Here is a 25,128-nt window from a genome sequence, read left to right on the forward strand (position 1 = left end):
TCACTGATATCAGCCATTTCTCTTAGTATTAATGCCTCTAAGCAATCTACTAGATCTTTCTTTACAAAATATATTTCTAATGTTTTACCTCCTTTTCTGTATTACGTTAGGGACATTAGACCTCCCAGAAATCCATGCCGCACACGATTATGTCTCCACCTATCAGGAGATGTTCCTTGCTCCGACCCAGCTCTCCAGGGACATCCAGCACCTGAAGTCTCCATCTGCCAACCAGTACAGCCCGCCGGGGTCTCCAGAGTAGCTGCTGGAAGTGTGTGTGTCGTATTTATTATGAATGTGAGGACACAGTGTGCACGTCGCTGATCTCTGTGTTGTACATAGAGCGGTGCTGTTACTTTGTGTTGTTTTTATTTTCTTTTTTACAATAGAAGATGAAAACACAAAGCGTCCTGGAATTAACTGGGCGTCTTCGCTTCTCATGTGACAATGTTTTACCGTATCGATCGGTGAGCAATAGAATAAGTGTAAAAATGTTCTACTTCTAGTATAGGGCTCGTCTAGTCTCGTGGAAAAAAGCACCATACTAGGAAACTTTTAATTTATGGTTGGGGAAGGAGTTCCAAATTAGGATCTTCATCTATTAGCTGGATACTTGTTTGTTACATGGCAGAACAACCCATTGATTTCAATGACAATTGTGCAATGCTTCACTTCTCCTGTGATGGCGCTGCGGGACAATTGGACACTTGATGCCGAGTACACTCACGGATAACAGACAATTATTGGGGCTCCCATCAGCTGGACCCGTCTAACAAAAAGGGTTTGTTAGTAGACAACCCCTTGAACACGTAGAAGGAGATATTGGGGATGTGGAGAGAGTAATAAAACCTGGTGTAAAGGAGAACTGACTTAGTTGCTCCTGACCACCAATCAGATTGATCCTTTCATTTTCCAAAGGAGCTTGAAAAATGAAAGGTGTAATCTGATTGGTTTCTAGGGGCAGCTAAGCCAGTTTTCCTTCACACTAGTTTTGCTTTCATTTTCCAAGTGACGTCTGCAAAATGAAAGCTGAACTCTGACTGGTTTCTGTAGGTATCTAATCCACTTTCCCCTTGCACTTATTTTGATATATTGCCCTCGTGTTAGTAAATCTTAAAACCTTAAGATTTCTGCTTGCTGTTAGTGACTAGAAATGTTGTTTAAGCTCAGAGCCTGAAAACCTATTGTCCAGCAATTCTTCTGCGCTATCCTCCAGGACGGGGAAGAAATTTGCAGTACTGATACATTTTAACAAAGCTTCAGCTGTGGGGGTAGGGCTAGGTCAGGACAGGGTTTTCAGACTCTGAAGGTAAACAAAGTATGTTTCAGTATACAGCAAGCAGAGATCTTGGAACATAAAGGGCCTAATGTACTAGAATTCTCTAAGACCTTTTGTTGCCGATAGTGACCAATCAGGGCTCCGCTTCCTTTTCTTAAACTACTGTGATAAAATGAAAGCTTTGCTGTGATTGGTTGCTGGGGGACAACAAATATATTTTTTTTTGTTTAGTTTTTTTTTTTTAGGCACTTTTGATAAATGTGCCCCATGGGCACAAGCCAAGTAAAGGTGCTATACACTTGTCTCCTGTGGTGGACAGACCCTGCCATAAAATTACTATTTCACTTTATTTATATAAATCCGTAAATAGAATTTGTGCTGTAGGGGACATTTTGGGGGTGACTATAGGAGAGGGAGGGGTCTTGCCCACAGCAGAACTCCTTCCTTCCCCCCCCCAAAAAAAAAAAAAAAAGAGGACGATCATGTCCAACGAAGATAATGTTATAACAAGCTGGAAATGATGGGTGGTGTTATCCGGCACATCACATGATCTTCTCCCTCACAAATAACCTAATAGAATGTGAAGAGGGGAACACGTCTCTCCTTCACCTGGACAGATCTTCTATGTTTTGGCCTCTTTTTTTACCATCTCTGGAAAAAAAAAAAAAAAAAAAAGCATGTCCACTAAAAGAAAATGTATAATAGTACATACATATGAAACTACAGACACATCATTAGCTGGTCTGTTATAACCCAGACAACTAGTATAGGAAAATTCCTTTAACGGGAACCGGTCACCTGGATTTTGTGTATAGAGATGAGGACATGGGCTGTTAGATCGCCGCTAGCACATCCGCAATATCCAGTCCCCATAGCTCTCTGTGCTTTTATTTTGTAAAAAAAAAAACGATTTTATAGATATGTAAATGAACCTTAGATGAGTCCTGTCTCCTCCATGCTTCAGAGAGGAGTCCAGCCATGCCCACTGTGAAGGAGCCCAGCACCACCCCGCATCCTCCGAATCTCCTCCTTGCTTCCCGACGTCACAAAGCTAGATCGCCATAATCACGCAATGAGCGAGCTAGCGCATGCGCAGTTCATTCCCTGAGGCTGATGCCAGCACAGGGAAGGAACACTATGCCGACACTGCGCATGCGCTAGCTCGCGCATCGTGAGATTACGGCACTCTAGCTTTGTGACGTCGGGTAGCAAAGAGGAGATTCGGAGGATGTGGTGCAGTGCTGGGCTCAGAGTCAGAGAACACTGGACTCCTCTCTCAAGCATGGAGGAGACCGGACTCATCTAAGTTTAGTTTACATATCTATAAAATCAGAGCTATGGGGACTGGATATTGCGGATGTGCTAGCGGCGATTGAGCAGCCCATGTCCTCAGCTCTATACCCAAAATCCCGGTGACAGGTTCCCTTTAATGCAACCTGACAAGTTCCAGATTATTGAATATTCCAGATTATTAAAAAGGATCCAAAAATTTACTTGGGCGGGGTGAGTCCACACTCATTTTTCTTCTGATGTTTTTGAGGGCTTTTGCAGCTTTGGGTATGGTTTTTCAAATTGCATCAAGCTCTGGGTCTGGCAGTTCCTCCCACCCATTGCCTAGTGTTTTTTTTGTTGTTGTTTTTTTTTGTTTGTATCTTCAAAAAAATAAAAATAAATCACTTGCAATGTGTGACATTTTTTCCCATACAGATTATTTACAAGTGGTCACGTGGACCAATAGTTGTCTCTTGGTTTACATGTGTTAATTTTACCTCTATAAAACATAACATTTATTTCCTTTAATAAAATTGTTTCTACTTGTGACGAAAATGTAAAATTCTCAGCTGTGTCTGTGAGTTTATTACTACAACCGTTGTCACTAGGATTTGCACTGTTTACCCACAGTACTAGCTAGTTAAGAGGCTCTCGTATCTTTCCTCCCTATCAGGTTCCCCTGCTCGATACGGTTACTGCCGTTATGACATGTACAAGCGCTGTTATTTCACAGCGCACTAAAGCTAGGAGTCTATCCTCTGCGGTCTGCACGATCTTCTAAACACTCCCTTTTGGGCACTTGTCCAATCGATGCTCGCCTTCTTTGCGCAGGCTCTAAAACTTAGACATGGTTTTCTCTATATACGTCTCCCACTGCGCATGTCAATGGACTTATACATTAGACGAACACTGGTCCTCCATTGCGCATGCGTTCAGTTGACATGGAGCGAGTCCAAATTCTCCATAGCGCATGCGTTCAATCTTATATGTATTTTAGACAGCGTGTGTCTGTGAGAAGTGACTATCGCGCAGACTGCAGAGGATAGGAAGACCTGATAAGAGAGAACGCTCCATAGACTCCTAGCTTTATTGCGCTGTGAAATAACAGCGCTTGTACATGTCATAACGGCAGTAACCGTATCAAAAAGGGGAACCTGTTAGGGAGGAAAGATACGAGAGCCTCTTATTAACTAGCGTGCACTGTGGGTGAACAGCGCAAATCCTAGTGACAACGGTTGTAGTAATAAACTCAGACACAGCTGAGAATTTTAAATTTTAGTCACAAGTAGAAACAATTTTATTAAAGGAAATAAATGTTACGTTTTATAGAGGTAAAATTAACACCTGTAAACCAAGAGACAACTATTGGTCCACGTGACCACTTGTAAATAATCTCTATTGCTGTGTCTCAACATGTGTTAGGCTACTTTCACACTTGCGTTCAGAGCGGATCCGTCTGGGGTCTGCCAGACGGATCCGCTCATATAATGCAGACGATGGGATCCGTTCAGAACGGATCCGTCTGCATTATATTGTAGAAAAAATTCTAAGTGTGAAAGTAGCTTCAGACGGATCCGTCCAGACTTTACATTGAAAGTCAATGGGGGACGGATCCGTTTGAAAATTTAGCCATATAGTGTCAAATTCAAACGGATCCGTCCCCATTGACTTACATTGTAAGTCTGGACGGATCCATTTGCCTCCGCACGGCCAGGCGGACACCCGAACGCTGCAAGCAGCGTTCAGGTGTCCGCCTGCTGAGCGGAGGCCAAACGCTGCCAGACTGATGCATTCTGAGCGGATCCGCATCCACACAGAATGCATAAGAGTACTTTCACACTAGCGTTTTTCTTTTCCGGCATAGAGTTCCGTCACAGGGGCTCTATACCGGAGAAGAACTGATCAGTTTTATCCCCATGCATTCTGAATGGAGAGTAATCCGTTCAGGATGCATCAGGATGTCTTCAGTTCAGTCGTTTTGACTGATCAGGCAAAAGAGAAAACCACAGCATGCTACGGTTTTCTCTCCGGCGAAAAAAAACTGAAGACATGCCTGAACGCCGGATCTGGCATTTTTTCCCATAGGAATGTATTAGCGCCGGATCCGCCATTCAGAATACCGGATCCGTCGTTCCGGCATGCGCAGATCGGTAAAAATGTGAAAAAATGTACAAGACTGATTAGTCGGTCCGCATGACAAGTGGAGAGACGGATCCGTCCTTGCAATGCATTTGTGAGACGGATCCGCATCCGGATCCGTCTCACAAATGCTTTCAGTCAGCGGCGGAACTGCCCGCCGGATCACACTGCCGCAAGTGTGAAAGTAGCCTTAGGGCTGGACGGATGCGTTCGGGGCCGCTTGTGAGAGCCTTTAAACGGAACTCACAAGCTGAGCCCCAAACGCTAATGTGAAAGTAGCCTTAACGAGTCAGCTTTGATAATTGAATTTTTTTTCCCATACAACTCTGCAGAGGAGGTGACATTCTAGGGGGGAAGAAGGGACATAAATAGATATTAAAAATGCCAGGTGCTAAATGGCCAAAAGTGCTGATCAAGTCAGGAATTTATATATATATATATATATATATATATATATATATATAATTTTATTTATTTTTTTGTACCTTCCTCTTCTTCCTGGGGAAAAAAAAAATTTAATGGCAGGACCAAAACTATGTCTGAAGATTTAGGCTACTTTCTTTCACATGGCACTGTTCTTCCAGATATGGCTGCCTGCCGTCAGACCCCATTGATCATGATGGGTCTGGCAGAGATCCGGCCACTACCCAACAAATATGCCAGGAATCCACCGGACAAAAACTGCTGCTTGCAAGAGTTTTTGTCTGGCCGATTCCCGGCATTCTATGTAAGAACAGCCTCCTGGAGAGGACAGCCGGACATGTGAACCTAGCCGGACTCCGACTATCAGAATTTCTATAGTATCATACAGAATATGTTATATTCAGCAGGACAAGGTGATTCTCACCAAAGCTGTTTGGTTTTGATGTGGGTTGTGCTTCACTCGCCACCATGTTTTCCTCACATGAAAAATCAGGAGTTGCATAATCTTCGTCCATTCCCACCAGCAGTGTCATGAAGTCCACCACGGTGTCGATCTTCTCATTGTGCCGGGCTGTCTTCTTAAGCGCACAAAGGACACTGAGGCGGCCAAAAGACTTTAGCTCGGAAATATTGGCACGGAGGAACATGATGATGATGTTCAGGTCGTTGATGGGGCAGCCAAGCATCTTGTTGGTGAGGAGATCGAAGGCGGGCAGCATCTCATAGACGTTCAGGAATTGCTTGTCCCAGTGAAACAGTTTGCTTATATTGAACAGTATGATGGGCAACAGCAGCAGGTAAACCACCGCATTGACCACACTGATCACCTGGAAGACGGACAGAGATAATAATTTGCACTTGACGAATTCGGATGTGGATGGTTCAGACACCAGAATTCCTGGCTTCACATGACAGATAAATTCTTCCTTGTTGAAGATGTTAAGATGGAAGAATCCGAGGTAGAAGCAGCTGAGGAGGATGAGAAGTAAAAGGAGGATGTTCCTGAAGATGTAGGTAAAGGCAATGTAGTGCGACCGCTGCTTGCAGCTAAGATACTTCTCCAGCAGAGGAAACTCAAAGTATCGGACGTGACGAGCACTGGAAACAAAGTAATGACAATACATTCAAAGGGGTTAATGGGAACTTGTGGCTGTGTTTTTAAAGGGGTTATCTAGGATCCTGGGGATAAGTTATCCTTATCACATCGGCAGGGGTCCCAGTCCTGGCACCCCCACCAATCACCTGCTTTAGGGAGCTGCCACGCTCACCAGAGCTCTGGTGAGGGCTGCGGACTCCCAGCAGATCACCAAGCACAGTGCTGTACATGGTATTGCAGATCAGCCCCATTCACTTCTACGGGGATGAGCTGCAACTAGGCGATGTGACCAATGTACAGTGACGTCACATAGCCTAGGAAGAGGCCGCGGCGCTCACGGGGCACCAGTCTCTTCGAATAGCTGATCTAAATATTCATGACCTATCCTGAGTGTAGGTCAGCAATATAATTTACAAATATATTATTGAGGTCAATGAAAACCTGTATAAATCCATGAGCACTAGACATGGTTCAATGTCCATAAAGTTTTTTTTTTTTTTTTTTTCCAGGAGTATAATATTGAGGACCTTTCCTTATCATCAATATTGGGTGGGTGTCTGACTTCAGGCACCCCCACCAATCAGCTGTTCGAAGAGACTATGGTGTGCAATGCGGCTTCTTCCTAGGCCAGTGACGTGGCGTTCCATGGTCATATGGCCTAGGCTAGTGATGGCTAACCTCCGGCACTCGAGCTGTGGTGAAACTACGACTCCCAGCATGCTCCATCCATTTCTGCGGAGTTCTGAGAATAACCAAGCAAGTGTGCATCTTGGGAATTGTAGTTTTACCAAAGCTGGAGTGTCGGAGGTTAGCCATCACAGACCTAGGCGCAGCTCCATGTCATTCAAGTGAAGTGCTGCAGCACTTAACAGAAGCTCCACGGCCTCTTCAAACAGCAGATCGGTGGCAGTGGCAGCAGTTGGACAACTGCCAATCAGATATTGATGACCTTTCCTGAGAATAGCCCATCAATGTTCTAACTTCTGGAAAACCCTTTAATGAAGCAAAGAAACACTCAGGCGCCTAACAATATTCCTGTATGTACAATATTTTAAAACTTTTTGGGGGTTTTCAGCCCCACTCTTTACTGGTTGGGTAGGGAGTTGGTGGCAGGTCCAGCATATTTAATATAACCTATGCCATGAAAAAGTCATAATCTATACCTGATATCTACCCCAGCTCCCTTTCTGGTATAGATTTCAGTTCTGCCCCATCTTATGCTGGGGGTGGGATAAATTAAGACAAACATGTAAAATGCTGGTCTTAATAAATGTCCCGTTTTGTTCATTCTCCATTTTCAAGATCTCTGCTTGTTGGCAGTGAATGACAATGTAAGTCCATAAGCCAGAGCTGTTCCACTGTATTTGCTGTGCTATACTCACTGCACCTTTTCAGCTCCTCCCAGAACAGCAGCGGGTCCGGGCAGGTCCTGTGGGTCTTCAGTAAATGTTGCACTAGTCTAATGGATCGATTGTAGGATTTGTCGAGCTCATCAATGATGAAGAGGAGATCTGGGTATAATGCAGATTTGGAAATATATCTCCACAGTGCAACCGGAACATACATCACCATGGCAACAACCATCAGCGTGAACGGGAACACCTAGCGAAATCAGAGGATAGAACTTAACAGAACACTATGGGGGAGACTTATCACACAGATGTAAAGGAAAACTGGCTTAGTTGCCCATAGCAACCAATCAGATTTCACCATGCATTTTCCAGAGGAGCTCTGAAAAATGAAAGGTGGAATTTAATTGGTTGCCATGGGCAACTAAGCCAGTTTTCCTTTAGCATAGTTTTACACACCAAATTATAAACTCCATTAGAAAACCCCCACAAAGAATAAATTACCTCCGTCAATTTTAGAAAAAATATAATTCAATTCATATAATACATGTAGGTAGAATAGCAGCAGGTGATACCCCAAGAGAGGACAAAGAGGAAACTGCAGAGTCCGTCAGCCTCAGAACAGAATATGATCAAACAATTAGGTCACTATCACAGTACGCCCGATGAAACCATTACTAACACCCAGGGCACAATGGCCACATACGAGTCTTTTAAAGTACATATATAAGGGCAGCATAGAGAATCCATTCATATCAATACCATCTGTAGCACGCCGACTCTGCAGTTGCCTTCTCCCAACGCCGTTTCGCCGGAAAAAAACTAAATTTTTGCTTTGCATTGCTATATTCTGACCCCCATACTATTTAAATTTTTACGTGTACGGAGCTGTCCATGATATTTAAAAAAATATATATAGAAATAATCTACAAATTCAAATCACTCCCTTATTTCTGTCGTGTGGATCAAAACATGTGGTGTCACCCTGTTGGGGGAGGTGCTGAATTTCTTTTTTTTTTTTTTTCTCCCCACGGATGCCGGGGACATGTGTTTGGGGGGCATGTCTTAAAAATTTGATAACCCATTTACTTTTTTTAAAATTATTTATGTATTTAAAATTTGGGGGAAGGGGGGTAGAATAAAAAAAAAAAAATTATATATATTTTTTAAAACTTTTTTTTTACACTTTTTAATAGTTCCCCTAGCCTAGAGAATCATTAGATTGTTTATTTCATAGACTCCAATGCATTAGCACTGGAGTCTATAAGAATTACACTAAGTTCCTATGGAGCCCTGCCACAGGCATTCACCCCTTAGAAACTAATGTGTGGCAGCCTGGTATCACTCCTGAGTAAAGGGCTGCGACACACACACTACTACTCCCCTGATTCTCACTGGCGGTAGCTGGAGCATGGCCATGCTCCTGGTCTTTAACTTACTAGATGCCATGGTCACATTTGACCACGGCATTTGAGGGGTTTAAAGGGGTTCTGCAGTTTTTTAAACTGATGATCTATACTCTGGATAGATCATCAGCATCTGATCGGCGGGGGTCCGACACCTGGGACCCCCGCCGATCAGCTGTTTGAGAAGGCAGCGGCACTGGCAGTAGCGCCGCGGCCTTCTCGCTGTTTACCGCAGGCCCAGTGACGTCACAAATAGAATTACTGGCCTGGGCGCGGCTAATCTCCATTCAAGTGAACAGAGCCCAGCCCAGCCCAGGCCATTGATACTAGTCATCACGTCACTGGGCCTGCGGTAAACAGCGAGAAGGCCGCGGCGCTACTGCCAGTGCCGCTGCCTTCTCAAACAGCTGATCAGCAGGGGTCTCAGAGGATAGATCATCAGTTTAAAAAAACTGCAGAACCCCTTTAATGTATGTGATTAACATTATTGTTGATCGCATACATTAATCCCGGGTGCCTGCTTTTTATAACGAGGAGGAGATTTATCAAAACTGGTGTGAAGGAAAACTTCTTCGTCTTCGGTGCCCATAGCAACCAATCAGATTTCACCTTTCATTTTACAATGGAGCTCTGAAAAATGAAAGGTGGAGTCTGATTGGTTGCTACAGAATGTATTTTATCCCCATAACATAATATAGGGAATGTCTTTATGTGGTGGATTTCATTGTGGAAAATTCAGCAGCATGTGAGGGCTCCTCTATACAACATGGGGCAACCACTGGTGAGTAGAGCCCTGATATGTATGGACGCCCACCCGCCCGCCCTCTTGGATTCTTACCTTATGGATCCACAGGGATGTGGATGACAGTTTGCCGTTGTCGGTGAAGTCGTGGTGCGTCAGTGACTGCCAGCAGTGTTTGTCCACATACTGCATTTGCTTCTCAGTGTAATTACTTGGAGAAAAGCAGATAATTTGTGACCCTGTAATAGAGGAAAAGTAATTTGATACTATACACACCCAGGCACCCGACAGATGCGCTATATATATCTTATATATATAAAAATTTGTTTCTGTCTGTCTAGACGTTCTTTATGCGCGACCAAACGTCTGGACCGATCTTAACCAAATTTGGCACACAGGTACATTAGGTATCCAGGAAGGTTTTAGACCTCAGCTCTCTAGGACGTACCGTTCCTGAGATATACCCAAAAAAATGACCCACATTAGCCAATACAAGCCTGCAAGTCTTTCTCTTCAAATCCCAACTGCCATCAACACAGTTTTACTCCAGGTTTCCATAACAACCCAGCCATTTTTCTTTACTGCTTAAAGGGAACCTGTCATGTGGATATTTGATTATAATCGAACTAATTATATGCAATCATTAACTACTAAAAAGTACCTTAGATGTATTCACTTACTGGTGTGACAGATGGTTATCTCATAATATACACACAAAGATGCCGCATGCTGATGAGTTGATTTGAGTCCAGCGTGATGTCATTGAGTCCAGCGTATATTTAATTTACAGCTATAGCCACTCCCCTGCCCACCTGCTGCTGATTCCTATGGAAACAAACTGTCACTCAGCAGCAGGTGGGCGGGGAGAGTCAGGAGCTCATGAATATTCAGGATTAATCATTATCAGCTGGAGCTTTTCAATACAAGATGTTGGCAGATTGACTGGGTCAATTATAGAAAGTGACCCAGCATTTTGCTAAGCGAATCAGTCACTTATTTATGTTCCCCCTAGTTAGGACACCATAAAACTGGTGACAGGTTTCCTTTAAATGGGCAGGCACTGAGGAGGTCACTGTTATTAAAGGGGCGGGCCCTATGAAGGTCCCTGTTAAAGAGGCGGACACTGAAAGTCACTGTTAAAGGAGTGGTCACTGTGAAAGTCACTGTTAAAGGGGCGGGCACTGTGAAACTCACTGTTAAAGGGGCGGTCACTTTAAAAAGTCACTGTTAAAGGGGCGGTCACTGTTAAAGGGGCGGTCACTGTGAAAGTCACAGTTAAAGGGGAGGTCACTCTGAAACATTACAGTTAAAGGGGAGGTCACTGTGAAACTCACAGTTAAAGGGGAGGTCACTGTGAAAGTCACTGTTGAAGGGGCGGTCACTGTAAAAGTCACTTTTAAAGGGGAGAGCACTGTGAAGGTCACTGTTAAAAGGGCGGGCACTGTGAAGGTCAATGTTAAAGGCGCAGCCACTGTGGAGGTCAATGTTAAAGAGGCGGGCACTGTGGAGGCCATTGTTAAAGGGGCGGGTACTGTAGAGGTCACTGTCATGGGGAAAACTGTTGATATCTTTTTACGACACACGGAAACATGAAAATGAAATATACCCATGCAAAGCCGGGTCCTTCTGCTAGTGTATATATATATATATATATAGCAGAAATGCTGGACAAGGGCAGCTGCACCCACAGTTTTATGGGCAGAAAATCCAATCCGCATGAAATCCACCCAAAACCAAACAAAGAAATCCACATAAATCCACAGTATTTATCGCAGTATTGACATACTGCAGATTTCACACACATAAAAAAAAAAAAAGCAAAGTGTACATTAAATCTGGCTAATCTCATAAGCTTTGCTGGTACATTACTACACTGGGGTTTTTCCACACAAAAATCCATGCTGAAAAACTGTGGTACTCCGCAAGGATGCAGCCACCCTTAACCCTCTTTTGCATGAGCGTGACTGATTGGCTCCGGATGCGTTCAGGGTGCGTTCAGTGAAACTCGCACACCATTTTGCAAGCAAGTTCAGTCAGTTTTGTCTGCAATTGCATTCATTTTTTTTCTGCGCAGGTGCAATGCGCTCACTAGTGTGAAAGGGGCCTTAGGCCTCTTTCACACAAGCAATATGGCATGGGGCAAATTTACTTATGGACTTGCAACACTGTTAGACGTAAAATGTGTCACAAGTCCCCTTTTGTGTCCGGCCGTGTGACACAATTTTGGCAGTGAGGGTGAAAGTCACAAAATGGATGGATGACACTTTTCATTTCATTTTATTTTGCGACTTTTTAAAACATATTTGCGACTTTTTAGTCCAAAATGCGACTTTCTTACATTAAATTTTTGACTTTCAAAATCCACAGCGGTCATAAATTACACACAAAAATTACGACACACCTTTAACCAGTCTAAAAATAATGTCAACAGACTGTTAATCAACCCACATAGAATCACATGATAAATTGAAGAAAATGATACTAACAAAATAAAACAGGCGCAAAAATACTGTTTTACACAGTCTTATTTCTTATTTTTATTTTTTGTCTCATTTACTACTGAAATTGTTCCTGTTTAGGGGGATTTTGCGCATCGTTCAACTATTATGACTAATTCAGAAGTTTTCTAATTTTTGTGACTTTTTTTCCGATCTATGTATGGTAGGTGCGCCATTTTTTTGGTTCCTGAATTCTGTTTTCAGTGGTGAACTGCAACTTTTTTTTTTTCTTGCATGCGACTTTTCTCCACAATGATGTGACTTTTTTCATTCAAAAATAAATTATACCAGTCTTAGTAAATATGAACCTGTCTATCTGAAAAACAACCACCAGAGGTTAGACTAAGACCTCATTCACATTTCCGTGTCAGCGTCACGTCCGTGAGAAAAAGCGTGTTTCTAAAGCTGTCAATGAAGGATCCGTGGTTGGTCCGTGTGTCCGTTTTTACCACCGGTGTGTCATCCGTAATTCACCCGACATTGCTCTGAAAATTTCCAAAGAATCTCCTATTAGACTTCAGTGAAAAATGGACGCAACAGGGACACAACACGGATGTGTGTCAGTGACTGTCACGGACCCATAGGCTTCAATGGGTGTGCTTGGTCCGCATCATGGATCAAAATAGTGCATGCCCCCACGGTCAGTAAAAAAATACTGAAATGTGGACAGACACATTTAAATCAATGGATACGTGTGCTGTCTGCAGAAAATGTGAACAGCACACGTCGGTGAAAAACGGAAATGTGAACAAGGCCTAATAACAATATGGCTAGTCTAATCCATCAACTGCTGTGTGACTTATAAATACTCAGCAAAAGAAAGAAGCCGGGTGAAATTTTTGGCGAAAACAGGTAAGCTTGATAAATGTGCCCCATTGTCACTCAAGCCTGCGTGAAAAACGCAGAATATAGAACATGCTGCGATTTTTCCTGAAAACAAAGATGATGCATGAAAAACAGACCCATTGAAATGGGTCAGGATTCAGTCCGGATGCTATGTGCTCACTACACGCATCAAAACCTGCTCGTGTGAAAGAGCCTTTAGGCCACCTGCACACATTGCGGTATACGCGTGTTTTTTTCACGCCGATTCCCATGCGGAAAACCCCCCAGCGTATTACAGTACCAGCAAAGTGTATGGGATTACACAAATCTCATGTACACTTTGTGGATTTTTTCTGTGCGGAAATCCTGTCAATGGAGCAAAATTGCAATACCATACACAACCCATGGCCAGGTGTGGCGCTGTTTCTGGAAGAAAGCAACCATGTTTTTCTAAAGTCCCCTCTTTGTGTGCAAAAGACTGAAATTACACTGAAAAAGCAGTTTTTGTGCAAACACAGAGCTGGATACAAAAGAGGCGAAATTACACTCAGGATTTGTAAGCCAAAACCAGGAGTGGAACCTAAAGAGAGAAAGTCTTGTGGAAATGTTAGTGCCTCTTCTGTGTTTTGGACCCACTCCTGGTTTTGGCTTACAAATACTGATGTCAAATACTGACTGTGTGAAAGTGGCCATATAGTACATTTCTTCTTTTGGGATTCACATGGACAAAAAAAAAAACTACATCAAAACTGCATGTGTGATTCTAGCCTAATGTACTTGGATTATTCCTCTACTCAGCCTGCGGGGGAGATTTATCATAACTGGTGTAAAGGGAAATTAGCTTAGTTGCCCATAGCATTTAACTTTTCATTTTCCAAAGGAGCGCTGAAAAAATAAAAAGTGAAATCTTATTGGTTGCTATGGGCAACTAAGCCAGTTTTACTTTACACCAGTTATGATAGATCTACCCCTGTGTGTCAGTCTTCACTGTAGTACTGGCATTCTCTTTCTGCACCAGGAGGCACAGAATGAACAGAAATTCTGACGCTAAAGATAAGTAGAACCTAAAATAAAGTGACTCCAAATGATACAAGATTTAAAATGAACCCTGTTGTTATTACCCATAAGGAATATGCCCCTATGGGTGAGGGCATCCAAAAGCAGTAATACAGGACATACCTGTAGAAAGTTCCCGGGCAAAGGTCAATGAGACAAGTAGCAGGGGGAGGCCAACAGAGACCACCTTAAGGATATAATCCAGGGGTAATTCCAGGCGGAGGCCTTTCTTATTTGGAGGGGTATCCGGCAGTAAAGCATCTGAGAGCATATACTCTGCTGCTCTGTTTGCTATTGACATGTTGGCTACTAATATCAGCAAAAATCCAGAAAATCAGCAAAAATAAGAAGAAAGCCCCCCAATAGTTTGTCCCTCAGCAATAACCCAGAGCCCCGGCTCAGACTGACAGCAGCCACTGCCTTCCCAGGAGCTTAAATACTGACAAGAATTCTTCCAAAAATAAATCCCTTTATTCATTAAAATACAAGAAGAGCAAAAATACCCTGAAATGTTCCTGTTGCTGCGAGCTTATAATTTACTGACCACATGTAAACCTGCAGGCTGAGCCCTGGAGGATCCATGCAGCAAATGTGACCCTGGTGTCCTGACAATTACAGGGCGCGATCTATATAGAGATCTGAGGGCTAGAAGCCTTGTCATTATCCATGTAAATACAGTGGCAGATCTGCAATAAATCCCACTGTAAAGCATCCAACATAACGCATGTTGTCAGGCTCATCCCATAGCGCCGACAGCTGACTGGAGCAGAAGCATAACTTTAAGGTCATAACTATTAGTTTGGTAGGGGTTCTACGACTGGGACCACCTTAATCATGAGAACAGGAGCCTTGTACCCCTCAGAGCCCCCAGAATGAACGGAGGGACAGGTCGGACATGTGCACTGCTGCTCCATTCATCTCTATGGGAGTTTTTGAGACAGGAGAGTACACCGATCCGCCATATCCGGAATTTCCACAGAGATGAATGGAGCAGCATGCCCGACCTGCCACTTCATTTATTTCACAGGGTTCTGAGGGGTACAGGATCACTGTACTAATGATAGGTGAGGGTCCCAGTGGCAGGACCCCCACCAATCTATTACACCCTATCCTGTGAGTAGGGGATAACGTGCAATGATCGGAATACCCCTTTAAACTGGCCATGCATATGAGATAACTGTCAGCCGAGCATGCATATATAGTGAATGGTACAAAATACCTCTGGCAGTGGCCTATCTTCTCGAGAACAAAAGGATCGGGCATGCTTAACTCCAACATGTCCAATCCTTATCTCCCTCAACATCAGTGCCGAAAGAGAGTTTGAAGGACACTATACACATAATATAAAACAATAGCAATAAATATGAACAAGACAAGTTACAAACTGGTAAAGAAGGAGAGAGGACCCTGCCTGTGCCGGCTTACAATCTACAAGGGATGGGGGATGGATACAGTGGCAGAGAGTAAAGCTGGTCATATGGTGGTATAGCGCAACAAGGTTACTGTAGGTTGTAGGCAAGGTTGGTCTGGGGTTCCTTGTGCCCACCAGTGGAAATTATTCTTGGAGGCCAACCCCCATATTATCAAATAAATCTAATAGGTTTTGATTCAAAGTAGTAGTCCCTAGTGGCAATTTGTCTCCAAAGGTAGCTTCTAATGTTTTCTTTCTCCTGGACCTTTGGGGTCCACTACAGTATCAGAGCCTGGGCCCACTGGAGGATCCTCTGGTGGGCCAAGCCAACACTGGTTGTAGGCTTGTCTGAAGAGATGGGTTTTCAGCAGGGTCGTAACCAGGTCTTATAGGGTCCCACACAGGCTCCGACTGGCCCACAGGGGTACAGGTGGGCCCCTAGTCTCCCACCCCCTGCACAAGTGGCATATAACACAGCAGACTTACCTCAACAAGCCTATGTTCAGATTATTTATTATATTTGAATGTATCCGTACAGTGGGCCCCCAAAATGAATTTTACTGGTGGGCCCCAGACACCCCAGTCCGACACTGGCCCCACAGCAAAACTTAGTATGGGACCCTTGCACCTAGAACAATGCAGATTTATGACAAATTTAAGGGGGTTTTTTTGTATAAAAATTGTAATTAAAATTCACATTGTAATAAAAAAAGTTGTCTTTGGTCTCGCACACTTTATGCAACTTTTATGTTGGAAAAAGTGACACAGGTGCTTCAAAAATAAGGTGCTCATTCTGGACGCCATATTCCTCAATGTATTTACACCAGAAAACTGGCATCCATACATCGATTGATAAACCTTCTGCTTTCAATTCTATTACAAAGCTAGCTGGCTGCCTCCAGCCACCACTCGGGGGAGCTCGTTGCATAGGAGTTAATACAACTACAATGGAAGCTGTAATAATCTATATGCTTCGAGCTCCCCCTAGTGGTGGCTGCAGTGTTTTCATGCGAGGAAGAGAAGATAATGTTCTGTGTGGGGCCACCCCATCCCCTGGGCTCCATAGCAGTCACCTAGTCTGCTTCTATTGTAGGTACGCCACTGGTTTATTTTGAAGATTTCGACAGTAGTTGAGCATCTGCTATGTTGGGGTAGAGATTTCCAGAGTATGGGGGATGCACAGGAGAAATCTTGGAGGCGATTGTGGGAAGAGGAGAGAAGGTCTTGAAGATCTTGTGAGTATCAAAGATTGTGAGTGGGAAGGTACCGAGAACATTAATAGTTTACATTGAGATACTGACAGCCCATCAGGCAAATGAGACTTCGTTACAATGTATTGGGAGCCCAGGGCAGGAGGGATTGTCCACAGTAATACATTATTATTAAAGCGCCATTCATTCCATAGCGCTGTACATATGATAAGGGGTGCACATACATAATACAGACAATTGCAGTAATCATAAACAAGTTGAGTTACAAACTGGTACAGAAGGAGAGAGGGCCCTGCACGTGAGGGCTTACAATCTACATGGTATGGGAGAAGGACACAGTAGGTGCGGGGTAAGTTGGTCATGGCGGTATAGAGGCAGCAGGGTCACTGGTTGTAGGCTTGTCTGAAGAGTTGGGTTTTCAGGTTTCTTTTGAAGGATTCCACTGTAGGTGAGAGTCTGATATGTTGGGGTAGCGAGTTCCAGAGTATGGGGGATGCACGGGAGAAATCTTGGAGTCGATTGTGGGAAGAGGCAATAAGAGGAGAGGAGAGGAGAGAAGGAGGTCTTGTGAGGATCGGAGTGCGCGTGTGGGGATGTATCGGGAAAGTAGCTCAGAGATGTAGGGAGGGGACAAGTTATGGACGGCCTTGTATGTATTTGTTAGTACTTTGAAGTTAATTAGTTGGGCAATGGGGAGCCAGTAAAGGGATTGGCAGAGGAGTAATGGGGTGAGAGGTGGATTAGTCGGGCAGCAGAGTTGAGGATAGATTGGAGGGGTGCGAGAGTGCTAGATGAAAGGCCACAGAGGAGAACGTTGCAGTAGTCTAGGCGGGAGATAATGAGCATTTTCACAGATTCAAAGTTGAGGAAAGCAAGGATGCGGGAGATGTTTTTGAGTTGGAGGCGGCAGGTGGTGGAAAGGGCTTGGATGTGCGGTCGGAAGGAAAGGGCAGAATCCAAGGTCACTCCAAGGCAGCGGGCTTTGTTGACTGGGGAGAGTGTGCAGCCATTGATCATGATAGATAGGTCTGTTGGGGGGGGGGGGGGGGGGGGTTGAACAAGATGGGGGAAAGATTATGAATTCTGTCTTATCCATGTTAAGTTTAGGAAAGCGAGAGGCGAAGAAGGATGATATAGAAGATAGACATTTTGGGATTCTTGATAGTAAGGTGGTGATGTCTGGACCAGAGAGGTAGATTTGTGTGTCGTCAGCGTAGGAGTGATAATGAGCTGTCCCAGGCCAAAAGTGTAGATTGAGAAGAGCAGGGGTCCTAGGACAGAGCCTTGCGGGACACCAACAGAGAGAGAATGAGACGAGGAGGTGGTGCGGGAGTGGGAGACGCTAAACATCCGGTCTGTGAGGTATGATGTGATCCAGGAGAGGGCCAGGTCAGTGATGCCAAGAGATGAGAGAGTTTGCAACAGAAGGGAGTGGTCAACAGTGTCGAAGGCAGAGGACAGGTCAAGGAGAAGGAGGACAGAGTATTGTTTCTTGGTTTTGGCTGTCAGTAGGTCATTGGTGACTTTGGTAAGGGCAGTCTCGGTCAAGTGGTGGGTTCGGAAGCCAGATTGTAGGCGGTCAAAGAGGGAGCAGGAGGAGAGGTGGGAGGACAGTTCTGAATGGACATGTTGTTGAAGTAGCTTTGAGGCATACGGAAGAAGTGATATGGGGCGATAACTGGACAAGGAAGATGGGTCAAGTGAAGGCTTTTTGAGGATGGGTGTAATAGTAGCATGTTTAAAAGCAGAGGGGAAGACACCAGAGTTTAGTGATAGGTTGAAGAGATGAGTTAGGGCTGGGATAAACACTGCGTTGAGGTTAGAGATGAGGTGGGATGGGATTGGGTCAAGTGCACAGGTGGTCAGATGAGATTTGGAGAGTAGAGTGGAGAGTTTTTCTTCTGTAATTGTGGAGAAGCTGGTTTTGGGAGAAGAGGACTGAGCAGTTGTGTAGAGGGTCTGTGGGGACTGTGTAGTAAAGCTTTCTCTGATGTGGACTATCTTTTGTTTGAAATATTTGGCAAAGTCCTCAGCTGAGAAGAGAGGAGAGGGTGGGGGCGCTGGGGGGCGGATAAGGGAGTTAAAAGTGCTAAAAAGTTGTTTAGAGCTGTGTGACAGGGAAGATATGAGAGATGAGAAGTAGGCCTGTTTTGCATCAGCGAGTGAGGATTTGAATATGAGAAGGGATTGCTTGTATGCGGTGAAATGATCTTTAGGCCTCATGCACACGACCGTTGTGTGCATCCGTGGCCGTTGTGCCGTTTTCCGTTTTTTTTCACTGACCCATTGACTTTCAATGGGTCCGTGGAAAAATTGGAAAATGCACCGTTTGGCAGCCGCATCCGTGATCCGTGTTTCCTGGCCATGAAAAAAATAGGACCTGTCCTATTTTTTTCACGGCCAACGGTTCACGGACCCATTCAAGTCAATGGGTCCGTGAAAAATCACGGATGCACACAAGATTGTCATCCGTGTCCGTGATCCGTGTCCGTTTTTTCCTATCATTTCAATGGCAAACTTGACTTACATTTTTTTTTCATTTTTCATGTCCGTGGATCCTCCAAAAAACAAGGAAGACCCACGGACGAAAAAACGGTCACGGATCACGGACCTACGGACCCCGTTTTTGCGGACCTTAAAAAAAAAATGGTCGTGTGCATGAGGCCTTATAAGGGGATTTTTTCCATCGCCGCTCAGCAGCCCTGGAAGCTTGGTAACGAGTCCATCAGCTGTGTCAGCAGGGCTTGTTCAAGGTGAGCCTCTGGCTGTCACTAAGACATTCCCTTTAATAAACTGCAAGCAGAGATCTTGAAAATGGTGAAGAACTGAATATTACAAAGTTCCAGAACGTTTCATTATCCCATGTTTTAGCTGTACTTGGAGAAGCCTATACATGGTCACCCAAGTTCACTGCAGTAGAACAGACTGGGAAATCTGGGTTACCTGTGATGGTTGTCACCCAGCTTTCCCTACGAAACATCTGGAGAGAACGCCTCTTGGACGTCTGTTTGCTGCGGAGTGTCTGATTCTGGGGGGCAGTGCTCTGTACACACGATTATACTGCAGAGCGGCTGTGGAATCTATAATTACATAGTGGAGGAGAGGGGCAGGGGCGCCAGTCACCACACTGGACCAGCCCCAGCCTGTAGCTGCAGCCCCTCGCACTGTGCAGACAGAGGGGGGCACAGAGTCGCTGAAATAGCCCTGCCAGGGAGAGGCGCGGTGTGCTCAGGTATATATAGAAGATCAACATAACTAAGTATACGGAAAAATCCATTACAGCATGGCCTGTAATGAGCTGATGCCCGTATAGTCCGGCACAGAGCCGCCTGGTGATGCAGAATCCTGCAGGGAAGACACATTCACATGGAACCATGAATGGAATCGTGTCAGTGTAACACTTAACCATATCATGTCCAGGTTATCACTCATTAACCCACAAGAGCCTGGACTTTCTCCATGGCACAGAAGTCCATCATTTGAGTCATATACACTCCTGTAATGAAACTGTAACATGGCCCCAAAACCGCAGCTATAAAAGTTGCTGGATTCATAAACGCTTGTCCTGTTTATTCCATTTTTTAATGCCTGTCTGATAGTTCAGAATGGCACATTATATGCACACAGACAGAGGACATGTGGTACAAAGCAAAGCACCCCTTTAATTTCTATTAGGGCATACAGAGGAAGGGGGGAGGGGGAGAATTCCCACTTTAACTCTTTATTCCCTGACTCTTTGAGCCATAGCAGAGAGCCTCTTAAAGGTCTCAGGGGCACTCAACTGGCGGACCGCGGTCTGGATTCGGTTGCCAGCTGTCCGGACCCCTGCATGTCCCACTTTCAAGTCTGTCCTGTGTCCTGAGGACACAGATCCAGTTGAATAAAATGGTGAAGCAGAGAGCAGTCAGCTTCCTGCTCGCCATTCCCGTGCTGCTCGTAGTCCAGTGCGTGCAGGTGCGATGTACTGACATCATCACGTTCTGCCACAAACAGCGGAGCACAGAGGCTCTGTTGGTCAGTAGAACATATCATAGGTGAGTTTTTACACCAGAGGCACTACTCTGTGGGGGGGGGGGGGGTAAAGGGGGCATAACTGTGTGTGTGTGGGGGGGGGGGCATATAAGGTGGCATTATCCTTTGAAGGAGGACATCTAAGTGGCAAAACTGTGAGGGGACCACTAAAGCAGACATAACTCTGTGGGGGGCACTTAACTCTGTGGTGGTGTGTGTGTGGGGGGGGGGGGGGGGGGGCATCTAACCAGGCATAAATGGGTGAGGGGCCAACTAAGGTACATAACTGTGAGGGATATAACTTTGTTTGGGGGCCATCTAAGGGGTCATAATTTGTGAAGGGGGCATCACTGTGTTTAGGGGGATGCTTAAAGAGGCATCACTATGTGTGGAGTCACTGGAGAGGGCAGCACTGTGGGGGTATAACTTTGTGGGAAGGCGTCTAAAGGTGTATAAATCTGTGGGGGTCCACTAAAGGGGGCAAAGCTTGGGGCCAGCTAGGGGGCATAAATGGGTGGTGAGCTGGGCATAGCTCTGTGAGGAGGACCACCAAAGGGTGCATAATTATTAGGCGGGCATCAATGTTGGGGCTATCTAAAGGGGCATAATCTATGAGGGGGTCACTGTGTGTGGGGGCTACTTAAAGGGGCATCATACTATGTGGGGAGAACTTAAGTGGGCAGCACTGTGTGGGGGCTTCATAATGTGTGAAGTCTACTTAAGGGTACATTATACTGTGTGGGGGACATTTAAGGGGCATCACTTTGTGAGGGGAGCATTTCAGGATACATCATACTGTGTATGGGGGGCATGTGGAGAACATCACTTTGTTCTGGGGGCTTTTAAGTGGGGTTCATTCTGTATGAGGGGCAGCTAAGGGATCATCCTACTGTGAGGGGACACTAGGGTATTCATACTCTGTGGGGAGGAACTTACTTTCTTTCACACTGGCGTTTTGTCTTTCTGTTTGTGAGATCCATCATGGGCTCTCACAAGTGGTCCAAAACAGATCAGTTTTGCCCTAATACATTCTGAATAGATACGGATCCGCTCAGAATGTATCAGTTTGCCTCCGTTCCGTCTCCATTCCGCTTTGGAGGTGGACACTAAAACACTGCTTGCGTTTGGTGTCTGTCTGACAAAACTGAGCCAAATACCAGATAATACAACCGTCTGCATCCGTTCACAACAAATCCGTTTGTATTATCTTTAACATAGCCGAGATAGATCTGTCTTGAACACCATTGAAAGTCAATGGAGGACTGATCAGTTTTTTCTATTGTGCTAGTTTGTGTCAGTGAAAACGGATCCGTCCCCATTGACTTGCATTGCGTGTCAAACGGATCCGTTCTGAATACAAACGGATCCGTTCTGAATACAAACGGATCTGTTCTGAAGGGATGCAGATGGTTGTATTATCTGAATGGATCCGTCTGTGCAGATCCATGACGGATCCGCACCAAACACGAGTGTGAAAGTAGCCTAAGGAGGCATCGCAATGTGTCAGGGGCACTAAGGAGCATCATAATGTGTGGGGGCACCAAGGGATCACCCTGCTGTGAGGGTGCACTTAGGGGTATCATACTCTGTGGAGCACTAAAGGGATATCATACTGTCTGAGGGGCATCATTATTGTTAGGGGGCACTGAAAGGACATTCTTACTCTTGGGTCTGCAGAAAGGAGATTAGGTGGGCTTGGAGGTGTGGATTGTAAAAAAATAAATAATGCAGCTCTACACGCCAATAGTGTTGTCCCTCCTTAGGCCCCTTTCACACTTGCGTTCTTGTCTTCCGGCACAGAGTTCCGTCGTCGGGGCTCTATGCCGGAAGAATCCTGATCAGTTTTATCCTAATGCATTCTGAATGGAGTGAAATCCGTTCAGGATGCATCAGGATGTCTTCAGTTCCGGAACTGAAAGTTTTTTGGCCGGAGAAAATACCGCAGCATGCTGCGCTTTTTGCTCCGGCCAAAAATCCTGAACACTTGCCGCAAGGTCCGGACTTAAGCTAAACGTCGTTTCGGCGCGTTGCCGGATGCAACGTTTAGCTTTTTCTCAATAGTTACCATGGCTGCCGGGACGCTAAAGTCCTGGCAGCCATGGTAAAGTGTAGCAGGGAGCGGGGGAGCAGTATACTTACAGTCCGTGCGGCTCCGGGGGCGCTCCAGAGTGACGTCAGGGCGCCCCAAGCGCATGGATCACGTGATCGCATGGCACGTCATCCATGTGCATGGGGCGCTCTGACGTCACTCTGGAGCGCCCCGGAGCCGCACGGACTGTAAGTATACCGCTCCCCCGCTCCCCGCTCCTACTAAGGCAAGCAGGACTTTAATAGCGTCCTGGCTGCCATAGTAACACTGAACGCATTTTGAAGACGGATCCGTCTTCAAATACTTTCAGTACACTTGCGTTTTTCCGGATCCGGCGTGTAATTCCGGCAAGTGGAGTACATGCCGGATCCGGACAACGCAAGTGTGAAAGAGGCCTTATATATTATTTTGTTTTGCAGCTCGGACCTTTGTCCTACGGCAGACTCAGGTATGTGGACCTTTACAAAAAGTACTTGAGTACCCCTGGCCTATAGTATTGTATTAAAGGAGGTAATCCCTTTAAATATGACTTTTTAGATGCTAATTAATCTAAAAATAATCACATTTGTTATTTATGTTCATTAGATTTTTATCTTCGTTTGCCCTGGAGAAGACGCCACAGCAAAGAGTGGAAATAAGAACTCCGAGTCTGGCTGTGTGGTCAGGACCGCCCCCTGACAACCGTTACCAGGCAACAAGTTGGTGGTCCTGACCAGACTGCTACAAGTTATTTTTAGCAGCTATTTATGGAAACTCACTTTTGAAATTGCAGCACTGGATCAGAGTTGGGCCGCAGTCCTCCTTCTCCAAGTCCTGACAGAAAACTGCATGCGGGTGCTATACAGTATGGTCGGGCTATAGCTTCAGTGAAAGCTCCATAAGTACCAGTCTGTGTAGCATTTTTATGGTGATTTTTGTAATTGCAACAGAGCATTTTATGAAAACCACTGCGGTTTTACTGCAATTACAAATAAGGCCCATTTCACACGGGCGTGTACCGCATTTGCAGATCCGCAATACACGGGTGCCGTTCCATGGGCAATTCACATCACGGATGCGGACCCATTCACTTCAATAGGTCCGCAAATCCGGAGATGCGGAATGGTGTGGAACGGAACCATGGAACGCTTCCGTGGGGTTTCATCCCGTACTTCCGTTCCGCAAAAAGATAGAACATATCCTATCTTTTTGCGATCCGCTGCGGCTGCCCCACGCACATGCCCATGTGAAAGAGGCCTAACACTGTGACACAAAGTAACACACCCTAAGGCCAGGTTCACATGGCGGATTCTGACAAATTCTGACACGTATTCTGTGGCAGAACCCCCTCTGGTTTCTGCCATATTTTTCATTAGGAATAGAGCTAAACCATAAACGGACACCCACCACCTTGGACAGCAGCACCTATCCGGACACTGCACCAACAAAGGACAAGTCTTTTTTTTTTTTTTTGGAGCAGTCGCAGAATCTACGTCTAATTCTGCCAGCAAAACACTCGAGACCTGATTTATCATACCTTCACTCCAGAATTCTGGCATCAAAAAGTCTCAAAATAGGACTTTTGTGACTTTTTTTACACTCACTTGTGCTAAATTTTGCGACTTTTTGCATGTATACACCACTCACTCCAGTTTTGTAATATGGGTGGGAAAGTGGGTGTGGTTAGCTATGTTAATGAGTTTTACTCCAGATTTATCATTGCTTTAAAAAAATTGTTGCAATCTCACTCCAGGAGGAGGGTGGAGTAGTAAGAGTGGAGTACAGTAGCTTCTCCAGACAGAAGTGTTAGGTTTAAGGACAAGCCAAATTTATCAAACAACATGTAACATTTGATAAATGTGGCGCAAAGTCCTCCAACACAGACTCAAGCAAAGCTGACTTCAAATATTCTCCTCATGATAAATTCCCCCCTCAATGTGAGCATGTTTGTGTGCTCTTCACACACCTTGTTTGGTCCCTGCCATTTTTCCCCTCACCCACGACAGCACCACGAGAGAGAGGATCCGCCCCCAAAGACAGGAAACCTGAAGTACAAAAAAGGTGGAGTCTCCCCTCCAACTTCAGTATGGTTTCCTGTCTTTGGAGGGGAAGCCTGTGGTACACTCTTCTCTCACCGTGGTTGCCCTTACTTACCTGCGGTCCCCAATATTGATGCACGGCACAGCAGTGCGCGATGGCTGGGGGCTCTTGAGCGCTGACGGGCATGATGCTTCCGTGCTATTAAAAGCACTAGTAAGCATCGCAGGCGCGTCTAGAAGAAGTTATAAGCATGGAGGAAGATTGTTTGGCCCGGGGGAGGAGCACCTGCTCAGACCCAGAAA

At 45.2% G+C, this 25,128-nt stretch overlaps 2 protein-coding genes across 4 annotated transcripts in view; one reads left to right on the top strand and one right to left on the bottom strand.

Moving 5' to 3' along the window:
• The window catches only part of TBRG1 (transforming growth factor beta regulator 1), a 44,018-nt gene extending 42,060 nt beyond the window's left edge, over positions 1–1,958 (top strand). For both annotated transcript variants that reach the window (XM_044281968.1, XM_044281969.1), the window contains one exon: positions 111–1,958. In XM_044281968.1, the coding sequence (XP_044137903.1) occupies positions 111–262 (152 nt within the window). In that variant the 3' untranslated portion in view covers positions 263–1,958. The remainder of the gene's footprint in view (positions 1–110) is intronic.
• PANX3 (pannexin 3) lies at positions 1,608–25,097 on the bottom strand. Of its 2 annotated transcripts, none has more exons than XM_044281974.1 (5): positions 24,941–25,097; positions 9,803–9,945; positions 7,597–7,811; positions 5,538–6,211; positions 1,608–1,930 (listed from the first exon to the last, which is right to left on the bottom strand). In XM_044281974.1, exons 2-5 carry the CDS (start codon positions 9,896–9,898, stop codon positions 1,902–1,904), a joined length of 1,014 nt encoding a protein of 337 aa, XP_044137909.1. In that variant the 5' UTR covers positions 9,899–9,945; positions 24,941–25,097; the 3' UTR covers positions 1,608–1,901. The 2 variants fall into 2 exon arrangements, with proteins under 2 accessions (XP_044137909.1, XP_044137908.1); XM_044281973.1 differs by lacking the exon at positions 24,941–25,097 and adding an exon at positions 14,209–14,481.
• Positions 25,098–25,128: the final 31 nt, after the last annotated feature.

Source organism: Bufo gargarizans, chromosome 2 (assembly GCF_014858855.1).
Source record: "Bufo gargarizans isolate SCDJY-AF-19 chromosome 2, ASM1485885v1, whole genome shotgun sequence".
In the NCBI taxonomy this organism is placed as follows: domain Eukaryota; kingdom Metazoa; phylum Chordata; class Amphibia; order Anura; family Bufonidae; genus Bufo; species Bufo gargarizans.